The sequence below is a fragment of the Protopterus annectens genome, chromosome 1.part0, assembly GCF_019279795.1.
Source record: "Protopterus annectens isolate FY-2018-M chromosome 1.part0, PAN1.0, whole genome shotgun sequence".
NCBI lineage: Eukaryota > Metazoa > Chordata > Ceratodontiformes > Protopteridae > Protopterus > Protopterus annectens.
Window position 1 is genome coordinate 1,666,477,176 of NC_056725.1, and position 20,892 is coordinate 1,666,498,067.

At 44.8% G+C, this 20,892-nt stretch overlaps 1 protein-coding gene across 1 annotated transcript in view; it reads left to right on the top strand.

Annotated features, from left to right (window-relative positions):
- The window catches only part of GTPBP1 (GTP binding protein 1), a 1,054,512-nt gene that overhangs the window by 889,309 nt on the left and 144,311 nt on the right, over positions 1 to 20,892 (top strand). The window contains exon 10 of the mRNA XM_044074296.1: positions 13,820 to 13,998. Within this exon, the coding sequence (XP_043930231.1) occupies positions 13,820 to 13,998 (179 nt within the window). The remainder of the gene's footprint in view (positions 1 to 13,819; positions 13,999 to 20,892) is intronic.

Consider the following 20,892-nt stretch of genomic DNA (forward strand, 5'->3'; position numbering starts at 1 on the left):
ACACTTTACCAAGGATAAAAGGAATGCCAAACCTGCCACAAAATCAATGGGCAGAGGCTCAAAAGCAAATTTCAGCTCTCATGGACATGAGAGCCATTCAACAGGTTCCTACACAGGAGCAAGGACAAGGATTTTACTCAAGACTCTTTCTAGTTCCCCGAAAGGACAAAGCCTGGAGACCCATTCTGGACCTCTCAATTCTAAACACATGTCTGGAAGTACCCAAATTCAAGATACTAACACTACAGCAACTTCTTCCCATGCTGGGCAAGAAGGCTTGGCTAGTAACGTTGGACCTCAAGGAGGCATACCTGCATGTCCCTATCAGACAAAATTGCAGAAGATACCTCCGATTTATAGCAGGTTCAACCCATTACCAATTCTCTGCACTGCCCTTTGGCTTATCTACTGCACCCAGGGTCTTCACAAAATGCCTGGCACCAGTAATTGCGTACTGCAGACAAAGAGGAATTCAAATATATTCATACCTGAACGACTGCCTTATTCAAGCAGAAGGCAAGGACATTCTTTTAAAGCATCTGGGGTTTGTCAAAAACCTATTAAGTTGCCTAGGTTACACAGTAAACAAAAAGAAATCAAAACTAGTGCCCTCACAAGACATAATATTCCTGGGTGCCAGCTTAAATACAACGGCCCAGATGGCTTATCTCATGCCAGACAAGCAAGGACAACTGACTCAATACTTTAAAATGATGGCAACAAAGACCCAACTCCCTGCAAGAAAAATTCTGCAGGCCTTGGGATTCATGGCATCTTGCATACTACTAATACCATTTGCAAAACTGCATAGAAGGAAATTACAATGGTACCTGAAAAGCGTATGGATTCAACACAGCCACAGCTTGGAAACAATAATTCCACTCATTCCCTGCCTTCAACAGGAGTTTCTATGGTGGGCTCAGGCATGTCACCTCAACAAGGGTCAGCCTTTTACCTTACCCACAGCCAGGCAAACTATAACAGATGCATTGGATTATGCCTGGGGAGCACATCTGGCAGGACAGTGTTTTCAGGGCAAATGTTCTGCAGATCAAAGGCATCTACATATCAATCAAAAAGAGATGCTAGCTATACAAAATGCCCGAACAGCTTTCAAGGACCTCCTACATCCAGGACAACTCCTAATAAAGACGGACAACACCACAGTGATGTGGTACATAAACAAGCAAGGGGGGCACACATTCCTACCCCCTATGCAGGCAAGCAATGACCTTGTGGAACACAGTACTGACCTACCAAGTTCAACTACAAGCACAATTCCTGCCAGGAAAGAAAAACACATTGGCAGACGATCTAAGCAGGAACATCATAGATCCTCACGAGTGGAAACTAGATCCACAAGTATTCGCAATGATAACTCAAAAATGGGGGAGCCCAGACATAGATCTGTTTGCTTCCCCCCAAAACTACAAACTATGGAAATTCTGCACAAGGACATACCACACACTAGCTTGGAAAGTGGACGCCCTCTCATTCAGTTGGAAAACAGTGACAGTGTATGCCTTTCCTCCACTGCCTCTTATGACAAAGGTGCTGCTGAAAGCCAGATTAGAGAGGCCACAAATGATACTCATTGCTCCAGACTGGCCAAGCCAACACTGGTATCCCATACCAAGGAACATGGCTCAAGGCCCACCATGGATTTTGCCTACAATTCCTCGCCTGCTCACTCAGCAAAACAATCAGATTCTACACAGCCAGCTCAAGACTTTAAATCTGGCTGCATTGGCAAATTACCTAAACAACCAGTCAACACTTCTCTCTAAAGCTGTGATGGATGTCATTCTGGAGGCCAGGAGGCCCAGCACCAGGAAAGCCTATTCAGACAAATGGAAAAGATTCTGCGCCTGGAACCAGGCTAAAGGCCAAAATCCCCTTGTCCCAAATATTCCTCAGATTCTTCAATATTTAACTGAGGTGTTGCACAAAGGACTTTCCTTTTCATCTATTAAGATCCACGCCTCAGCTTTTTCAGCTCAATACAACACGGATCCCCCTATATTTTCACATCCATTACTAAGACAGTTCCTCAGAGGGGCTAAGAACACAAAACCGCCCCGGAGAGCACCAACACCAACTTGGGATCTCCATTTTGTTTTGGAAAAACTTGCACTACTGCCCTTTGAACCAGCTTTTACAGCTGATCTACAGTTTCTATCATGGAAAACTGCCCTGCTGCTAGCAATAACTTCAGCACAAAGAGTCTCAGAGCTACAGGCCCTAATGGCAGAGGAGCCTTTCATAATTTTTCATCCAGACAGTCACTTTACGAACTAACCCTTCCTTTATGCCAAAGGTGGTATCCAGTGTGGCCCTAAACCAAACCATTCATTTGCCCACCTTTTATCCAAACCCCCAGAACAAAGGGGAAAGGCTCCTACACTCTCTTTGGACATTCACAGGCAATTACATTACTACTTGGATAAAACTAAGGCTTTCAGAAAATCTGACCAGCTCTTTGTATCCTGTGCTGCAGGATCACAAGGAAAGGCTGTCTCAAAACAGACCATTTCAAAATGGATAGGACATTGTATCCGTTTCTGCTACACACACCATGGGAAACCTGTGCCTGGTAACATTAGGCCCCATTCCACCAGGGCTACAGCAACATCAACAGCCTTCCTCAGACGGTACCAACCAAGGATATTTTGGAGGCTGCAACTTGGAGTTCAGTGCACACCTTCACCAAGCACTATCACTTACCTCTATATTCTAGAACCAGAGCTGGCTTTGCCACTGCAGTTCTGCAGGGCCTACTAGCCTCTCCAAACCCTGTTTAGTTCCACCACCCATCCTTAGCTTTGGGATTCAACCCAAGTGTGATGACTGCAGCAGTGTAACACGATGAACATAGTACAGTTTTCTACCTACCATAAATGTAGATGTTAGAGTGTTCACACTGCTGCAGTCCAGGTTACCTTCCCTCCATCCCCTCTGACCTAGCTGAACATTTCTATACCTTTTCTATCCTGTACAACCTTTGTGGTGTATTTGCTTGTAACTGAAGGTCTTGCAGGACCTGAAGGGCGGCACAGTGGTGCAGCGGTTAACGTTGTCGCCTCACAGCAAGAGGTTCTCCGGTTCGATTCTCGGCTGGGGTGCCTTCTGTGTGGAGTTTGCATGTTCTCCCTGTGTTCGCGTGGGTTTCCTCCGGGTACTCCGGTTTCCTCCCACATTCCAAAGACATGCATTTGGAGCATTTCTCCCCGGGCCTCCGCTGAAAACAGGATCTGTGGAACCTAGTCGGACATTCCCGGTCAACAAATGTTAAATAAATAAATAAAAATAAAATAAAAAAAAAGTATTCATTTTATTCCTTTTACATGTTTTATTAGCAATATGTATTGCCTACCTACTTGGGGGCACCTGACATCTGGGGCAAGAAAAACTGAAGAAAATGGCGTCAGATGCCTCTTGTATACCCCTGGTGCACTGATGTCAGGGAAGAAGCGACAGCAACCGACGCCGGACCAAGTCTTTGGAACTCTGGCCGACTGCGGGGACCGCCTGACAGCAGGATAACCCAAGTGTGATGACTGCAGCAGTGTGAACACTCGAACGTCTACATTTATGGTAGGTACAAAACTGTACTTTTCAGGGTGGGCAAGCAACATTATCAATTCTCTGTGCTGCCCTTTGGCTTATCTACTGCTCCCATAGATTTCACAAAGTGCCTGGCTCCAGTCATTGCTTTTTGCAGGCAGAAGAAAATTCAGATTTATCCATACTTGGACGACTGTCTAATTCAAGCAAATTCTCAGTAACAGTTGTTAAAGGATCTAGAATTTGTAAAGACTCTTCTCTCTTCCCTGGGTTACACACTCAACATGGAAAAATCAAAAATGGTGCCATCCAAAGAGATGACATTCGGAGCGAGTCTTAACACAGCCACCCAGATGATGTATCTCACCCAGGAGAAGCAGACAACTCTTTCAGTTTACTTCAAGGACTTGGCAAGCCTGTCCCAGCTCCCTGCAAAGAAATACCTGCAAGCTCTGGGATTCATGGCCTCTTGCATTCTCATGATTCCATATGCAAGACTGCATATGAGGAAATTGCAGTGGTACCTCAAGAACATTGTGTGTCAACACACAGGACCTGGATGTGATAATTCCTCTGCTACCATGTCTGAAGATAATTTCTATGGTGGGCAACAGCCTGTCTACAGAACAAAGGCATGCCTTTTCGTCCACCCTGGCCACTCAAGTTCTTACCACAGATGCATTGGACTACGCCTGGGGAGCTCACTTGGATGGCAGATGCATACAGGGAAGTTGGAATGCCCAGCAGATGCACCTGCACATAAATTTAAAGGAGTTGATGGCAGTCCAGCAGGCCTTACTAGCTTTCAAGCATCTTCTTTCTCCAGGGGACCCTGCTTGTCAGGACAGACAACACCATAGTCATGTGGTACATCAACAAGCAGGGAGGGACTCATTCTTACTTCCTGTGCAGACAGAGCATGACTCTCTGGTCCATAGCAGCATCCCTGGGCCTGCATCTCCTGGCTCAGTTTCTTCTAGAAAGGCTAAGTGTTTTGGCAGACAGACCCTGGATCCTCAAGTGGCAGCTGAACAGAGCAGTTTTTTACAGCATCATTCAATGTTGGGGCACTCCTCAATTGGATCTTCTACTTCTTTTTTGCACCAGAATGCATCACAGCAGAGCCTGGAAAGTGGATGCTCTGTCCTTCCCTTGGATGCTGCTGTCAGTTTATGGCTTCCCTCCTCTTCCTCTTCTTCACAAGGTATTATTGAAGGTCAAGGACGAACGACCAAGGACTATTCTCATAGCTCCGGACTGCCCCAGGCAGCATTAGTATCCACTGCTTCGCAGTCTCTCCCAATTTCCTCCTTGGCATCTTCCTCTGAAGCCAGATCTTTTGGTTCAGGAAGGGGGAAACATTCTACATCCTCCTCTTCAGTCTCTCAGTTTGGCAGCTTGGCTCATTGTATGACTCCATCCTTTTCTTCCCTTTCCCAGCAGGTGGTTGACCTGCTGAGGGAGGCCAGGAGGCCTAGCACTAGGAAGCCTTTTATGCTGGCAAGTGGGAGAGATTCACTCTTTGGATGCAGGCTATTGGGAATCTTCTTCAAAGCCTACCCTTCCTCTGATCCTGGAATACCTGGCTGATTTGCTTCAGGGTGGGTCTTTCTTTTTACTCTATCAAGATCCATGCTTCAGCCATTTCTGCTCATTGTTAAAAACCCATTTTCTCTCATCCTCTGAAAATGTTTCTCAGAGGTGCTTGCAACTTAAAACCTCCCAGAAGGGTGCCTACTCCAGCCTGGGATCTTATTTTTGTTCTAGAGAAACTCACTCTTCCTCTTTTTGAGCCAGCTGCCACTGCAGATTTAAAGTTTTTCTCATGGAAGACTGCCTTCCTCTTGGCTATAACTTCAGCAAGGAGGGTTTCGGAGCTGCATGCTTTGATGGCTGTGGAGCCCTTTCCATGCAGATAGGGTCTCTGAGAACCAACCCCTCCTTTATGCCCAGTTGGTTTCTAGCCTGACTCTTAATCAGTCCATACACCTTCCTACCTTCTTTCCTAACCCTCGAAATAGAGGTGAAAGAATCCTGCATTCTCTTGATGTGCATAGACAGCTCAGGTTTTACCTGGATAAGACTAAAGACCTTCGGAAATCAGCACAGTTATTGGTCAGCTTTGCCCCCTGGAGCCCAGGGCAAAGCTATTTCTTAGAAAACCATTTCTAAATGGATTGCTCTGCTCATTATATTACTTTTTGTTATTCCTTTCATGGCAAGGTTCCTCCTTAGGGGTTTAGGACCCACTCAACTAGAGCAGCTTCCACTTCTGCAGCCTTTTTAAGGAGTGTCCCTTCTAAAGACATTTTGGAGGCTGCCACATGGTCTTCTGTTCACACTTTCACAAGGCATTATAATTTGCCTTTGTTTTCAAGAGCCAGGGCAGGGTTTGCCACTGCTGTTCTGCAGGGCATTATCTCCAATCCTGGATTTTGTTGGTTCCTCCTCCCTTTTCTCTGGGCTTTGGTAATAAACCCATTGGTTAGGACTGCAACAGTGAAACACGAACATAGTACAGTTGTGTACACTTACTATAAATGTAGATGTTCGAGTGTATTCACTGTTGCAGTCCTGCTTTCCCTCCCTCCTTCCCCCCTTTTCTCTTTTCCTAAGGTACAGGATAAATTTGGTTTAAGCCTTGTTTTCTGGGGGTGTCTGACTGTTATGGCAAGAAAGACTGAGGAAGTGACATCGGCTGCCTCCTTTTGTATTGGACTCCCTGATGTCCTTTATAACCGTCTACAGCCGACATTATTATTTACCTTTAGTATTCTGGCCGATCGAGGGCTACTGGGAGCCGGATAACCCATTGGTTAGGACTGCAACAGTGAATAGACTCAAACATCTGCATTTATGGTAAGTGTACACAACTGTACTTTCTGTCCAAATATGTGCATTCAGGTCACCCATTATCGACACCAATTTGTGTTGTACTACTTTATGTGCAACAAACGTATGAATGTGCACTCTTCCTCACTATCACAGCCCGGCTGTGGAGCATAGGCTGAGATTTTAAATACTACCCTATCATTGTTCTGGAGTCTGGTTGCCATGAGTCTGTCACTAATTCTGATATCTCTCGCCTTCTGAAGCCTCTCTCACCAAAATTCCCACACTATTTCTAGCCTGACCTGCTGAGTAGCGGACTCTGGGTCCCAAACCAAGTGGCTTCACTGGACTGCCCTTCCATCTGGTCTCTTGGATACATAGGATGTCCAGCCTCCTCAGCGTCATCATGTCATCCACTTCCAAGTTGCTTCCTGTCAGTGGAACCTACATTGAGTGTAGCAATTCTTAGTTTATGCTTGGCAGTTTGATTGGTTTCCAGCTTTTGCTCAACAGAGCTATTCTAGGTAAACTAAGCTGGCCAGCCAGTAGGTTATTGACTGGCTAGACCCAAGGCTGCTGGGCTTTATGGTGGGCGCACACTGACCAGTAGGGGCACATACATCCCTCTCACCATTGACATGGGTCCCTGGTGTAGGTCAGAGTAGGGTGGGTCTTCCACCCACTTATCACTGGTAACTACACATACCCATATTTGGTGACATTAGTCAATGGTAACTACACATACCCATATTTGGTGACATTAGTCAACATGAATGAATCAACTAAAGCTGTTACACGTCAAGTGGCTAGCCCTGCCATGGCACACCGTCTGTGATCCATGTTCTATCATGATACTGCACACCACAGTAGAAGCCCAAAGTGGTTGGTCTGTACAGCTCTTCTCTCTGTATGGCACCATGTAGAGTCTGTGCTGCTACCCACAGCTCCATTCATTGGTGAGTTTGCGATGGAAACATTCAGCATGTTTTTTTGAGGTGGGAGGAACCCTACAGACACTGGCAGAACATGCAAATTCCAAGTGAGTATTAACAAGAGATCAGGATTGAACCTTGTACCTTGTAAATGGGAGGTGAAGACATTAACCATTATGTTATGGCAACTGGAAAGTTTGTTTTGTTTCTTTTAAAAAAAAAAAAGTTAGAGCAAACAGATTTAGTATCGCCTACAACAGCTTCACCAAGAAGTAATTAAAGTCTGAAGTATGTTGTACATTCTAAGTTCTTATCCACTAATCCCAGGCCCATGGCCAGATGTAGGCTCCAGCAAACCCTGCAGTTACTGGGGCTACTTGTTCTTGGCGATCCCCTAACCCCAGCATGCTATCTTGCTTTGATATGTTATTAAATATTTAGCAAACAAAAATTTAGCATACATGAAGTGTAATGGGCAATGACTCTGATAGCATGAAAAATTCTAAAGCTTGGCACTATTAACGCCCAAAGATGTAATTTATAGTGATACTTAATTATCCGAGCATTTATTTTGTCAAGTAGCAGACACTTTTTCTTTTAAAAGCTTTGCCACTGACATGGTCCCCTTGATTTAGTGAAATCCTACTGGTGGGTACTTTTTGTACCAAAAGCAAATTTGCACTCCTTAATCTGTGTTTCCCTGTTTGGAAGAGGCAAAAAAATGACAAAAGCACCAACTAAGACTTTCTAGATGCCTCCACAACAATCAGCAGCTGAATTTCAACTCTCCCAGTACAAAAACCGAAACTGAGGAAAGGAAGACATCAGTATTCTTATTTTGAGTAAAATGTTGAGAACCTGAAAGAAAATCAACCAGTAAAGGTGACGAGAAAACAATGTCTGGTAAGGATTCTGCAGCTGTTTAGTAAAAAGCAATTCAAGCACCATCTTTGGTGCAAGAGATGGCTTCCAGTACTCTAGAGGGGAAAAAATTAATCAAATGAGCTCAGAAATGATGAAAATAAATGAAACGTTGAGGGAATATATCAACTCAAACTTCTGGAAAAATCGAAGAAGCTTTAGCTGTTCAGAAAAATCAGAGACTGAAATGAGGAAAAGACTGCCTGAAGGTAGTAAAAGTTGAGGATATTGTGTAGGGAGAAATTGAGATTTTCTGCTGTACAAGAGAAATTTGAAGAAACGCTGTTTTAATTTTATGAAAGTACAAATAAGCAGCTGGTAGATATTCTACAGCAGGATTTTTGTAATAAAAGGGAACATCAAGTTCAAAAAGTCTTGAAATGTAACATGTTCAAATGGAGATGAGCAGAAACCACTGTATATAAAAGATCAGCCTGCCAACCATTAGTGTGCCTATGTAAGACAAAAGTAGGAAATATACAAACTGTCCTGTTAGTGGGAACAGCAGCATTTTATTATAATGGCTGCTGTGTACATAGTATGTTGGAATGACAGTGGGCTTTACAGGTATAAACAAAAGGAAGAGCATTACATTTTGATAGCAAATGCAGAGTGCAGATAACAATGCTGCAGGACAGCATTTGGAAAGAAATGAGTATGTGAATTTGACAGAAGATTTTAGGATGTCAGAATGTCCAGGACAAAGGGGGGGGTAGTAATGATTGCTAGATGGACTCCAGTAGTGATAGAGGGGGAAAAGACAATGGTAGACTGTGGCAGTTGAGGGTTTGTTGGCAAAGGAGGAAGATTATGCTGGTGTACATTTAAATTCCACCAGAAGCTGCTTTTATGGAGTTTAAGAAACTTATGGGAGAAAGTCTGCCTTCAGTGGGGGGAAAAATACTTGTAGGTGGGGACTGGAACTGTAATTTGCAATAGTGAATATATATCCGGGGAACCTATAAGAAAATATTACAAGGGTAAGTTTCTGAAAAGATTTATGAAAATATTTAGTATTAGACATGAATTCAGTATTACTGACATGGACAGAATTTACGTATTTCCCAAAGTATAGCAACTGGGCTAGAATTTTATTTCACAAGAACATGTGCATGTAATTGAAAGCCTCGACACATAGCCAGTAACCATATTTCAGATCATGCACCACCTGCCTGTTAAAAAGAGAGGAATTTAAGTAATGTGCAGTGGAGGAGTTAAAGAAATAAGGACAAAGTGGGATTTTGGGTTCAGTTCCTTAAGAAAAATCACCATGTACAATGTTTATAAATTTGCAGAAAGTATTCCAAGACTCTAGTTGATACATGAATGGAGAGAGGAGATTTTCAGTAGGGATGACTGCAAGTAGGGACAGAGCTGGCATTTACTGGGGGGGAACACTCAAAAGAACCAAGGTATTGGGAGTAAATATAGAGAGAAGGAAATGTAATAGTGGTATTAGGCAAAGAGGAAGTTTGGACTGCAGGTTAGAGACTGCCTTCCTTCTTAGGGTTTGATAATGGAGCATAGACAAAGAAGAGGATCAGGGAGTCCTGAGTGAAAGATCTGCTCTGGTAGAGTTTAGCTAAATTTAGAACAGAACCTGCTGTTTAAAAGGAGATAATTAGGGTATATAAAATATTGCATGATAACCATAAAAGTCAGAGGAACCAAGAAAAACTAGGAAAGAGGTACTGGAAAAGCAATTTTCAATGTAACTGTGGTAGTAGTATATATGGTTCCCAAGTTTGCAACATAGTCTAGAAGGTTTAGGTTAAGTGTTTGCAACGATACTTGTACACCAAGCAGACTTCAAAGAATGTGGCTTCCTCCGGCAGATGATAAATGTTGGAAGTGTGTTGAGGAGGAAAGAGGTAACTGGGAACATGTTTTTTGAAAGTGTAATGAGTTAACAGATTTAAAAAAAATGAATGTAAAAACAAGCAATGTTGCATAGAAGCTACTGGTGCTAGATGAGTTTAATAAGATATTGATTAGTATTCTGTGACTTTATGGATACAGTACTTAGAAAATGTATCTGGGGTAGTTGTGGGTGTGGCATGTGCCCCATACTGTGCTAAATGTAACAATTGCTTATTGAGAGACAATTTGTACTTTATTCATATTTTCATCTAATTGGAATGTTTTTCCATTATCTGGATGATTATATTTTTTTTATTTTTTTGGATAAGTACAGGGAGTTGAAATTGGGGATTGTATAAATTCTACGTTAAGATTTTATTTTTTTTTTCACAAAATGAAATTAATTTTTTAGATGTATAGGTGAAAGTTTGAATGAATACTGTTCTACCTTTATAGGAAGATGACATATTAGAATACATATTTACATTTTGAGGAACCACGCAATACATCAGAAAAGAAGCTTGGTGAAAGGGCAATTTGTCAGAATAGCCAGAATTAGTGTGTGGCAAACAAAGCAGTTTAAAAGCAGAGAATTTCACGTGTTAGAGCTGTAAGCAGTGTAAAATTGTCTTGCAGCAGCCTTTTGTTTATATTGAAGGGAATGCTTTGTTTATGCCACGTGGATGCCATCATTTTAGTTCAAAGGGCATTGTATAGCTAACGAAGAGCAAAGAATGTTTAGCATATATGTAAGCTAAATGGAAAGAGCTTTAAGCATATATATGAGCATAATTAAAAATAATAAAAAAAAAATAAATACAAAGAATGCGCTCAGCAAACCGTAAACAGCTTGTCCATAGCCAGCAGCCTAATTGTCCCCCTCAAAGATCATCACCAGATTCATTAGACAGGATCTGCTCTTGACAGATCCAAACTGCTGGGGGTAGAGAGATCATAGTTAGTTTTGTTAGGATACATTCAATGGTTTTGGTTATAAGACTTGTTAGCTGATGAGTCTATTTTGTGGGGGTTTATGGTAGGGATACCCTTGTGGATTGGTATCACTACAGCTGTGCACTGCTCCTGAGATGTAAAGCCAGTTGTTAGGCTAAGGGTGAGAACAGTATCCACCTGTTCTTGCTTAGACTTCCAGGTATGCTGTTAGGCCCCATTGATATACTCTCTTGTGTTGGTGGTGTGATTCCATCAGGGATAAGTGGGTTTGGAGTAGATGTCTGAGGTGAAGTTGATATTGAATTTATTAGCCGGTATGCTGGTAGTATCTACTAGATCAGAGTAGTTGGTACCATTTTGAGTAAGCTTGGAATAGTGTTGGGTGGTGCTTGTCATTTTTTGACATAACTAAGGATTTGTCATTGCCTTGGCTTCCATAAGTAGTCTGAGCTCATGGGATGCTTTTGTTTTTGTGTTTTTGTTTTGTTTTGGTGCTTTTAAGCTTCTTATCTAGCTATTTGCTCCCCTTAATTTTGGGGGGTCATTTGCTCTCCCATAGAGGTTTAGGAGTTACTTCCTTTTATAACATGGTTTATTAATACTTGAGTTACCACACTGGTTCACTTTTAGACTTTCCTATTTACTTGCATCTAGTTGAAACTGCCAGTTAAGCACACTTGGTCAGTTGTGAGTAAAACATTTGTATACAACTCTTTGCATTATCAACATTGTGGATAATATCACTGTACTTTAATTTAGAGACTTGATCAAAGCTTTGCAAGTTTGAGGTCCTTCAGTGCTGTGATCTTTGATGGTTTGGAGATTCTGATGGAATAGGTTACTAATTGCTGGTCTGATTTAGCTAGTGAATAAGATACCGTGGAGATAGTATGTTCAGACACTGTTTAAGACCAGGTCAGGTATATATTGTTCACTAGTAGGTTCTTTAACAATCTGGTCCAGGGAGTTTTGTTTGTAAAAATCTATTAATTTTTGAGCGTTTCCTACATTTGTGGTATAGGTCCCCCAGTTAGTCACCCAGGGTAAGAGAGTTCATCCAGAATGTTTAGGAATGTTGAGATTTTCTGGAACCATGGAAGGAGTTTTGTAGCACAGTATGAACTGATACCTTTGACTGATGTGATTTGAATATCTTAAATTCTCTTTGCAGGTCTCTAGGTATCTGTCTCAAGGTAATGAGAATGCTAACAAATATGGATATACTACAGGGTCCATCTTGTCTAAACTAGTGGTAAGTGCAAAACCCAGGTATTGAATGCTCTCTGGGCACTTAAACCAAGTTTCTGTAACAACACACGCACATGATTATGATCCTAATGCAGGAGGGTTAAGGGTCTGGCAATTTTAGACTTCTTACATTAAGTAGAACCACTTTGCTGTGGTCCAGTGGTTGATTTGTTTTGGACTTTAGGTTGGCAGGTTTATCAGATGGAGCCTAAGCAAAGACACAGTAGGGTCTGCAAAAGCATTGGAATGAAAGGTACAAACCTGTCCCTGGTGAAGCAAGAGTGATTGTCAAGCATTTTCCATGTTGCCACCTAATCGATCACGTTAGAATGACCGTGTTTAGCCAGTTAAAGCTATTCATGTTTTCTTTATACCTCAACACCATTTTTGATGATGGGATTCTAGTCAGTGCTAGTTTTTTTCCCCTGTAGTTGTGACATGCATTGAAAGCTCTGTTACATTCCTCTTCATATCCCTCCAGGTTCTGCACAACTGGTCCTCAACCCCAGTATGGGCCACTATCATACCATACCATTTTCAGTTTTAAGGGTCCTAAGGACCCTTGTGTCATCAGCAGTCTTGACTTCTGAGAGCTCGCTATCACCCTGTTTTTGTCCACTCGAGAGTAGAATTTCTTGTACTTTTCAGGTATTTACAGCAGTGCATATGGAAATGTTACCTTCCTCTACACTATATTCCAGATGAGCATGCCCTGTTGCTTATATAAAGATTTGAGTAGTTAAAGCTGGTTTTCTAGTGACTGGAATTTGTCTTGCTTTCTGAATCCAAAATGTAGTCTTTCAGTCCAGAAGTGTCAGGGTATTGCATCATATTTTCTTTTTTTGCACTCCTTACATAATGAGTTTTATGCGCTGCCATGACAAGTTCTCCATCTTGAATCTTCTGCCACCTTTTCGCAACACTGTTGAAGGTAACAAACTGTTGCAAATGACATTGGTTGCTGCTTAATCTGCTCCAACTCCTGGTGTTATGTTCCATATGTGAGATGCTCACAAATTACAGAAATTAAGTTTAATATTGAGGTGCCAAGTTAGATTAGATGTGCTCTGCATGCTTCCTTTTTGTGTGTGGTAAGATAGCCTGGCCGCACAATAGTGCTGTTGGAAATAACTAGGTAATCTCTTGTGTACTCTCTGGCCCTTCAAAATAGGATTATTGTAGCTTCTGTATGGTACCCGTTGTCAGGACAGTTGAAGATTTTTTTGTTGATAGACTGAAACTGATTGGCAGTCCGTGTGCTACAATTGAGCAGGCTTGCATACACTTGGCGAGGTGTAAAATACGAACACCACTCTTGAGGTAAGGTACTAATTAACCATATTGTGATGCAGCAACTGATCTCTTGATAATGCTGCTCACTTTTATAGTACTTGCCAGTGCATGTTACAGTAAGTATTGCAGAAGATATGTGATGAAATCTTGAAATACTGAGGGGGGCATAAGAAAGGTAGAAGTAACCTCTGAAATCATAAATCGTCTTGTTACAGTGCATTGTGGTAGTATTCGACAGACTGCTACAATAATCAGTATGAACAAGGACTGTTTACGAACGGGAGATAAAGCAACTGTCCATTTCCGATTTATCAAAACTCCAGAATATCTTCATGTTGACCAGAGGCTGGTGTTCAGAGAAGGACGAACAAAAGCAGTAGGAACCATTACGAAGGTAAGGAATGCTTTATAGTGGCTCCATGCATTTTATTTTTTGGCTCTTTAACAGGCTGGGCATGTTGCTTTCCTGGCATTATTGTGTCACATTCCCCATCCTACCTGATGATTTGTGCCCAAGCAAAAGTGAATGGCTAGTTGTTTGCCCCAAGGTTGGCTTGCATTTCTTTTTGTAATGGGACTTAATATCTGTAGGTTGTTGTATAAGTGCATTGCCAAGAGTACCAGCCTTGCATCTTCACTCAAGTAATTTTGCTTGCAGGTGTTACATCACACAAGGCTGTCAACTGTGTTGTTTTACTTGGGGTGCACAGCATTTTTTTATACCAGAGGAGTCCTGTTGTGGGCTGTCCACCCCGAAGTTAGAGCTCTGGTCACTTGGTCCTTTCTACCCCATCTAGCCTATGCTCCTGATCTGTTACCAACAGAGACGGCAGTGTGTTAACTTTAATTTGGCTTTGCTTGGTTTAGTTTACTTGTGAATAAGTAAATAGACTGGGTCACAGTATTCCACTGTAATCTGTGGCCTAGAGACAAGAAAAGTCTGTGGTAAGCGAGTGTTAAGATTAATAAATGTTTTATACACAGTATTGTAGATCAAATGGGTATTAACAGTGAACAGGCAAGTACAGCAGTGAATAACTGTGCTTAAGCTTTATATTAGACTGATCTTGGAAATGGACACCTGAGAAACACTACACAGTGATAGCAGTAAAGTGTTTACATGCAGATTACTTACGTTATTTATACTCAAACAGCAAGAACTTGTTAACTGTTGCAAAGGATACAAGCTTTCAGTGCTCAAAGGCATCAGGTAGTGTCACTGTAAATGATATAGTGCCTATTCCAGCAGTTACTGTTATATGTAGAAAAAACATATCTTAGAGAGTATAATTTTAGGGTTTTTGGACTTGAAAACACTTGTCACTGGTTTATAGCAAGAGAGACAGAATACCTTATTGGAACTAATGGTGGATAATTTCCCTACAGAGGGGTTCTAGGGAGAGGAACGCATTTGTAACAATGATTACTGTTGTACAGCCCAATGGGAATCCTCTACAAGCAGGCTACCACACTTCCAGTCCAACTTCCAGAGCTTCAGATGACCCCAGAGTGGAGATGATCTCCCTTCATTTAGTCATTGGTAACTGACTCTTTCCAAGTGCTTTCTAGAGAATGGACATTTATGAAGTATAAAGACCTGTATTCTAACTTGTTTTACTTTGTGTTGTGGTACATTCCAGAAAGTCTTGTATCTGTGTAGGGATCTTCTGCGATCCCTAAGTTCTGTAAAAGAGATCACTAATGTGCCTGCGGTAGGACCATAATTTGCAGTGTCCAATTTGCTTAGAAAAGTTTGGCAAGTTTCTTCAAGACCTGTACTACATTTAATTAAAAAAAAAAATAATAACATTTAAAAAAAAAAGCTGTTCTGCCATTTTTCAGGTTTCGTAAAACACACAGCTTCTCTTCACTGTGTACTAAGTTTCTCTTCATTGTCTACTAGAGGATTTCTGCAGCTGAAGAACTGACCACCAGTAACTATAGATCTGAAGTAGGATTGTTCATTTGTCAGCAACCTGTGGGGTTACGGATTCGATATCGGATCCGAGCCGGCAACTTGTTTCAAGCTAATGGATCCGAGCTCCTAGCTCCTCCCTTCACCCATAATCCCCTGCTAACCCTCCATGACCTCAGATCTAGTTTGCCGCGCTTGATGGCTGGATCCTTTTCTTGATCTCTGCAGATAAGTGGGAAAAAGTTAACTTTTTTCTAGCATTTTTCGTCAGGAATTTCTGTTTTAGTTTAAATTAATACTTGTAAAGTGTGTCTGAGTTAGGTTCCCTATTTTTTTAATTAATACCCTCCCTTCGCTGGTCGCTAGTGTGAGTGTTTGTTGAGTGTCTTTTGGGGCCTTTGTGTGTGTAGTTTTTTCTTTTCTTTTTTAGTTAAAAGGAATGGCTGAGGCCCCAAAAGCCATATTTTCTAAATGTACCGAGTGTGGCCATAAGCTCTCCCCGGCTGATGGCCACACTCGGTGCGTTCGGTGCCTTGGGGTTGAACACCTCACCTCGGGCTGTACTATCTGTGCAGCGTTCAACCGCAGGGCACTGAAAGAACAGAGGTCGAAGCTGGTCCTGGCAGGACTTCTACCCCCGGATTCAGCTTCGGCCTCCGCTACCTCTGCTACTCCCGTGGCTCCATCACAGCCTGTGGTGGTTGCCACTCCTGCCCCCCTGCCTCCGAATGGGACTCAAACTCCCGCTAAAGTGTCGGAGGACAGGGAGGCCAGGAGGGAGAAACTGAGGGAGAAGCACCACAAGCGGCGGGCCGAGACCTCCGTTTCGGCCCCGCCAGCTAAGCGGGCTTCTCCCTCCATTGCTTCTAGGTCTCCTCCTCCTCGGCTCCGATCCCCTTCTCCCCGGGGCCCGAGGAGGAGACCCGATCTCCGTCGAGGTCATCGAGGCGGCATTCCAGGCCTGCCTCTGTGGCCTCTTCGAGATCCACTTTCAGCTTATCAGATGAAGACTTGGACCGGATGATGCGAAGGTTCATCCAGGCCCAGCTGCAGATGGGAGTGCTCTTGCCTCCCCCCCCCCCTCAGGGGGGGAGCTCAACACCTTTTTTCCACCCAATTGCTCCTTCTCCAACCCGCTACCCTGGTTCAGAGCGCTTGGAGCCGAGCAGCCTTGGAGCCGGGGGTGGGTCGGCGCCGACAGTACTTGGTACTTAGGATCCGACCCTACCCTCGAGTCTGTCGGATCCGACCTCTCGGAGCCGTGGTCCGAGCTTCGGGTCTGGGGGATTGTGTGCCTTCGTCTCCATCCAGGTCGGAGCACACTGGTCCCTCGGATCCGACTGTCTCGGCGCCGGCTCCGATCCCTTCATCGGATCCGAGTGGGAGCCGACTTTCGGATCCATTGGAGAGTGGCTCTCCCTCGGCATTCGATGTTGTGGAGAGGGCTCTGTTGAGAGCATCCGGACCGCCAGTCCTTGCATCGACTCCTTGCTACACTCCCTCTCTGCTGGGCCAGGCTTCCATCACCCGGCCAAAGGGACAGCCTGTTCGATGTCACAGATAGTTCCATTGGAACAAGATGTTGCTGGCGAGGCCTCCTCTGACAGTCCCCCCGAGGAAGCTCCCCGCAAGCATAAGTGCAAAAGGAGGCACGTGGACTCCCCTGAGTCCTTAACAGAGGACACGGACTTGGAGGAAGGGGAAGGCTCCCCAAGATCACCCCCTGAGGATGTCTCCTTTGGAGACATCATGGAGATGTTGAGAATCAGAGGTGGGTGGTCTGCCCCCAAGTCTTCCTCTGACAAGTCCGTGTTTCTGGAGGCATTCGAGGCAGGCCCGTCTACCTCCTGGGTGTCCCCTCCAGCCGATCCCCTGGTGGACCTTATTACCACCAGGGCATGGAAGGATCCGGACACCGTGGAGCCAATACCGCGACGGATAGGATTCTTAGCCCCCCCCTCAGACCGGTCACATTGGAGTAAGGGCCCCCCTGTAGATGCCATGTTGACGGCGGTAGCCACAAAGAGGGAAATGGCTCAGGAGAGTCCCTCAGTCCATCCACCGAGCAGAGAGTCCCGTTTGATGGCTCGCTTAGGGAAGCGAGTCTTTAGTTCAGCGACCTTCTCAGTAAGGTCTCTGAACTATATGGCACATGTCATCAGGATGCAGCGGGATCTTATCAAAGAATACGCTGCATCCCCCCCTGAGTCCATGGAGGAGGATAAACAATTGTACTCCACCCAAATGGCCACTCTGAGATCTATTTCAAACACCTCTATGCGGCTGTTGTCCCACGCCACAGAGGGAGCCGCTAGGGCCAGCGGAGCAGGCCTAGTCATGAGACGTCAGGCCTGGCTCCGTCATTGCGACTTTACGGAGCCCTTTAAAGCGTCCTTCGCGAACGCCCCCTTTGATGGTTCTGCCCTTTTTGGCAAAACAGTTTGCGAGACGCTTGTCCAGAGTGAGAAGGACGGGAAGGCGTGGTCTGCCGTCGGAGTCCGCTTCTCTGCTCCCCAGCTGTCCTTTTCAAGAAACCAAAAGGGTCAGAAGATGTGGTTCCGGAAATCACAACATTCCCAACCAGCTCCGGACAACCAGTCCTACCGTGGCAGAGGTGGACACAGGGAGGACGTCGCCCCAGGGGCAGAGGGGCTCCGAGAAATTTTGGGTCCAGAGAACCTTTCCCTGAGCGGCCCGCGCAGCAGCCCTGAGGGGTTGCCCGGCTGCTCCACTCTGGAGGCAGTCGGGGGCATTTTTCAAAACATCTAGCGGCATGGGAGTCCATCACAACAGACCGCTGGGTGCTTTGCATCATATCCAGAGGGTACAAAATACCAATTCTCCATGTCCCCCAATCCAAGAACCTCCCCGATGTACCACCCGATCGCAGGGAGGCCACAGCCGCAGAAATACAGCAGCTGCTAAGAAAGAGCCATCCAGCCCGTCCCCCAAGACCAGCTCGGATTAGGGTTCTACTCCAGGTTCTTTTTGGTGCCAAAAAAGACAGGGGATCTGAGACGCATCCTAGACCTTTCCTGCTTGAACCTGTCAGTAACCAAGGAAAAATTCCGAATGGTCACTCTTCAATCTATCCTCCCCCTTTTGAGGGAGAACGATTGGATGTGCTCTATAGACCTCAAGGATGCGTATTACCACATCTTAATGGACAAACGATCCAGGAGGTTCCTTCGCTTCCGGCTGGGAGCCAGTCACTTACCAGTTCAGGGTCCTTCCCTTTGGCCTCACCACAGCCCCCAGGGTGTTCACCAGTGATTGCGGCCCACCTGATACTCCAGGGAATTCAGGTCTTCCCGTACCTGGACGACTGGCTCCTGACCGCACCAAGGCATCTACTTTGCTCGGCCAGAGACTTCTTTCTCCATCTAGCCCCACAACTAGGCATTACTGTCAATGTCGGCAAATCTCTACTGGCTCCAACACAGATCATAGAATTCATAGGTGCCAGAATAAACACCAGAGATTTGCGAGCCTTCCTAACTGCCGAGAGAATCAGAAATCTGCAACTTCATGTGCGGGCTATCCTTCATTCAGAGGCTTCACCAGCGGAATTGATCCTGAGGGCACTAGGCTGCATGGCAGCAGCGATTACACTCCTTCCATGCGCCCGTTTGAACATGAGTCCTGCAAAGGACTGTTAGTGCAATGGTCCTTCCAATCCCTTCCTCTCCACCATCCCATTGCTATCAGCAAGGCTTGCAGAAGGGTGCTACTATGGTGGCTCCAAGCATCGAACTTCCATACGGGCCGTCCTTTCTGCACCTCTCCCCCCATCGCCACTGTGACCACGGACGCTTCCCGCCTCGGGTGGGGGGGGGGCATTACTCAGGCAGGACAGTCCAAGGCACGTGGAACAATACAGAGACCTCCCTGCATATCAACGTTCTGGAGATGAGAGCGGTGCTGTTGGCGTTGCAAGCACTTCAGAGCTTCCTCCCCGCAGGAACGATTGCAATTCACTCGGACATGTCAGTGGTCTGGTATATCAACAAACAGGGGGGAACCAGATCTTATCCTCTTTGCCGCGAAGCCATGAGAGTGTGGGAATGAGCGATCTCCACCAACCGCTTTCTGATTGCAACGCACATTCCGGGGAGGACCAACATCCTAGCGGACAAGCTCAGCCGCACCCTTCTTACCCCTTACGAGTGGTCTCTCAATCCTCTAGTAGCGAAGCAGATATTCGCAACATGGGGGCAACCCTGCTGCGATCTTTTTGCATCTCCATCAAACGCCAAATGCGACAAGTTCTTCGCTCTAATCCCCCCACCAGGGGAATCTCCAAGAGACGCTCTGGTGCATGCTTAGCCACCCGGTCTACTCTATGCCTATCCTCCTCCTCCAATGATGATACAACTCTTACAGAAAGCCTCGCGGTTGGGGAGCAAGATGATTCTCATTGCCCCATTCTGGCCTCAACAAATTTGGTTCCCTTACCTGTGGTCTCACCTTGTACCCTTGGATTCTAGATCCCATTCCGGATCTCATCTCCCATCCATTGGACTTGCCAACTCCAAACCTGGACAATCTGAAACTGACAGCTTGGTTGCTCCAGTTCCACTCCTAGTTACGACTCCCGGTATCTCTTCACCAGTCAAAGCCATCCTCGTGGCAGCACATAAGCCCTCCACCAGGAAAGTGTATCACAGCAAATGGAAACGTTTTTCCATCTGGGCAGAGCGCCGCGATCTAGATCCCTTTACGGCTCCTCTTCCATCCATTTTAGATTTCCTAACTGAACTCTTTCGAGAAGGCACTAGTTGTTCAACTGTCAAAGTGCAATTGGGAGCCATTTCTCATTATCATGTGGGACATGATACAGGACCCTTGATGTCAGCCAAATTGTGTAAAACCTTTCTCAAGGGTACCTTTTTACTTAGACCTCCTGTAAAAGAAGCCGTACCCCCATGGGATCTTACTTTAGTTCTTCAAGCCTTGACTGCTCCACCCTTTGAACCCGCTGCTTCAGTGGATCTCAAATTCTTGTCATGGAAAACAGCATTCCTTGTAGCCATTACTTCAGCGAAAAGAGTGTCGGAACTTCATGCTCTTTCTGTAAAGCCTCCATACCTGATTTTTCACCCTGATAGAGTGTACCTCAGGATCAATCCCTCCTTTCTTCCCAAGATAGCATCAGAAACCAACATAAACCAATCCATAAATTTACCGGTTTTCTTCCCTAAATATCAAAATAAGGGTGAATACAAGCTGCACTCATTGGATGTTCATAGGCAGCTTCGTTTTTATACTCCTAGGATGGCTGGCCATAGACAATCCGACCAGCTGTTCGTTTCCTTTGCCAAATTTAACTTGGGGAAAGCTATTTTTATCTCGCTGGATTTCCCAATGTATCCT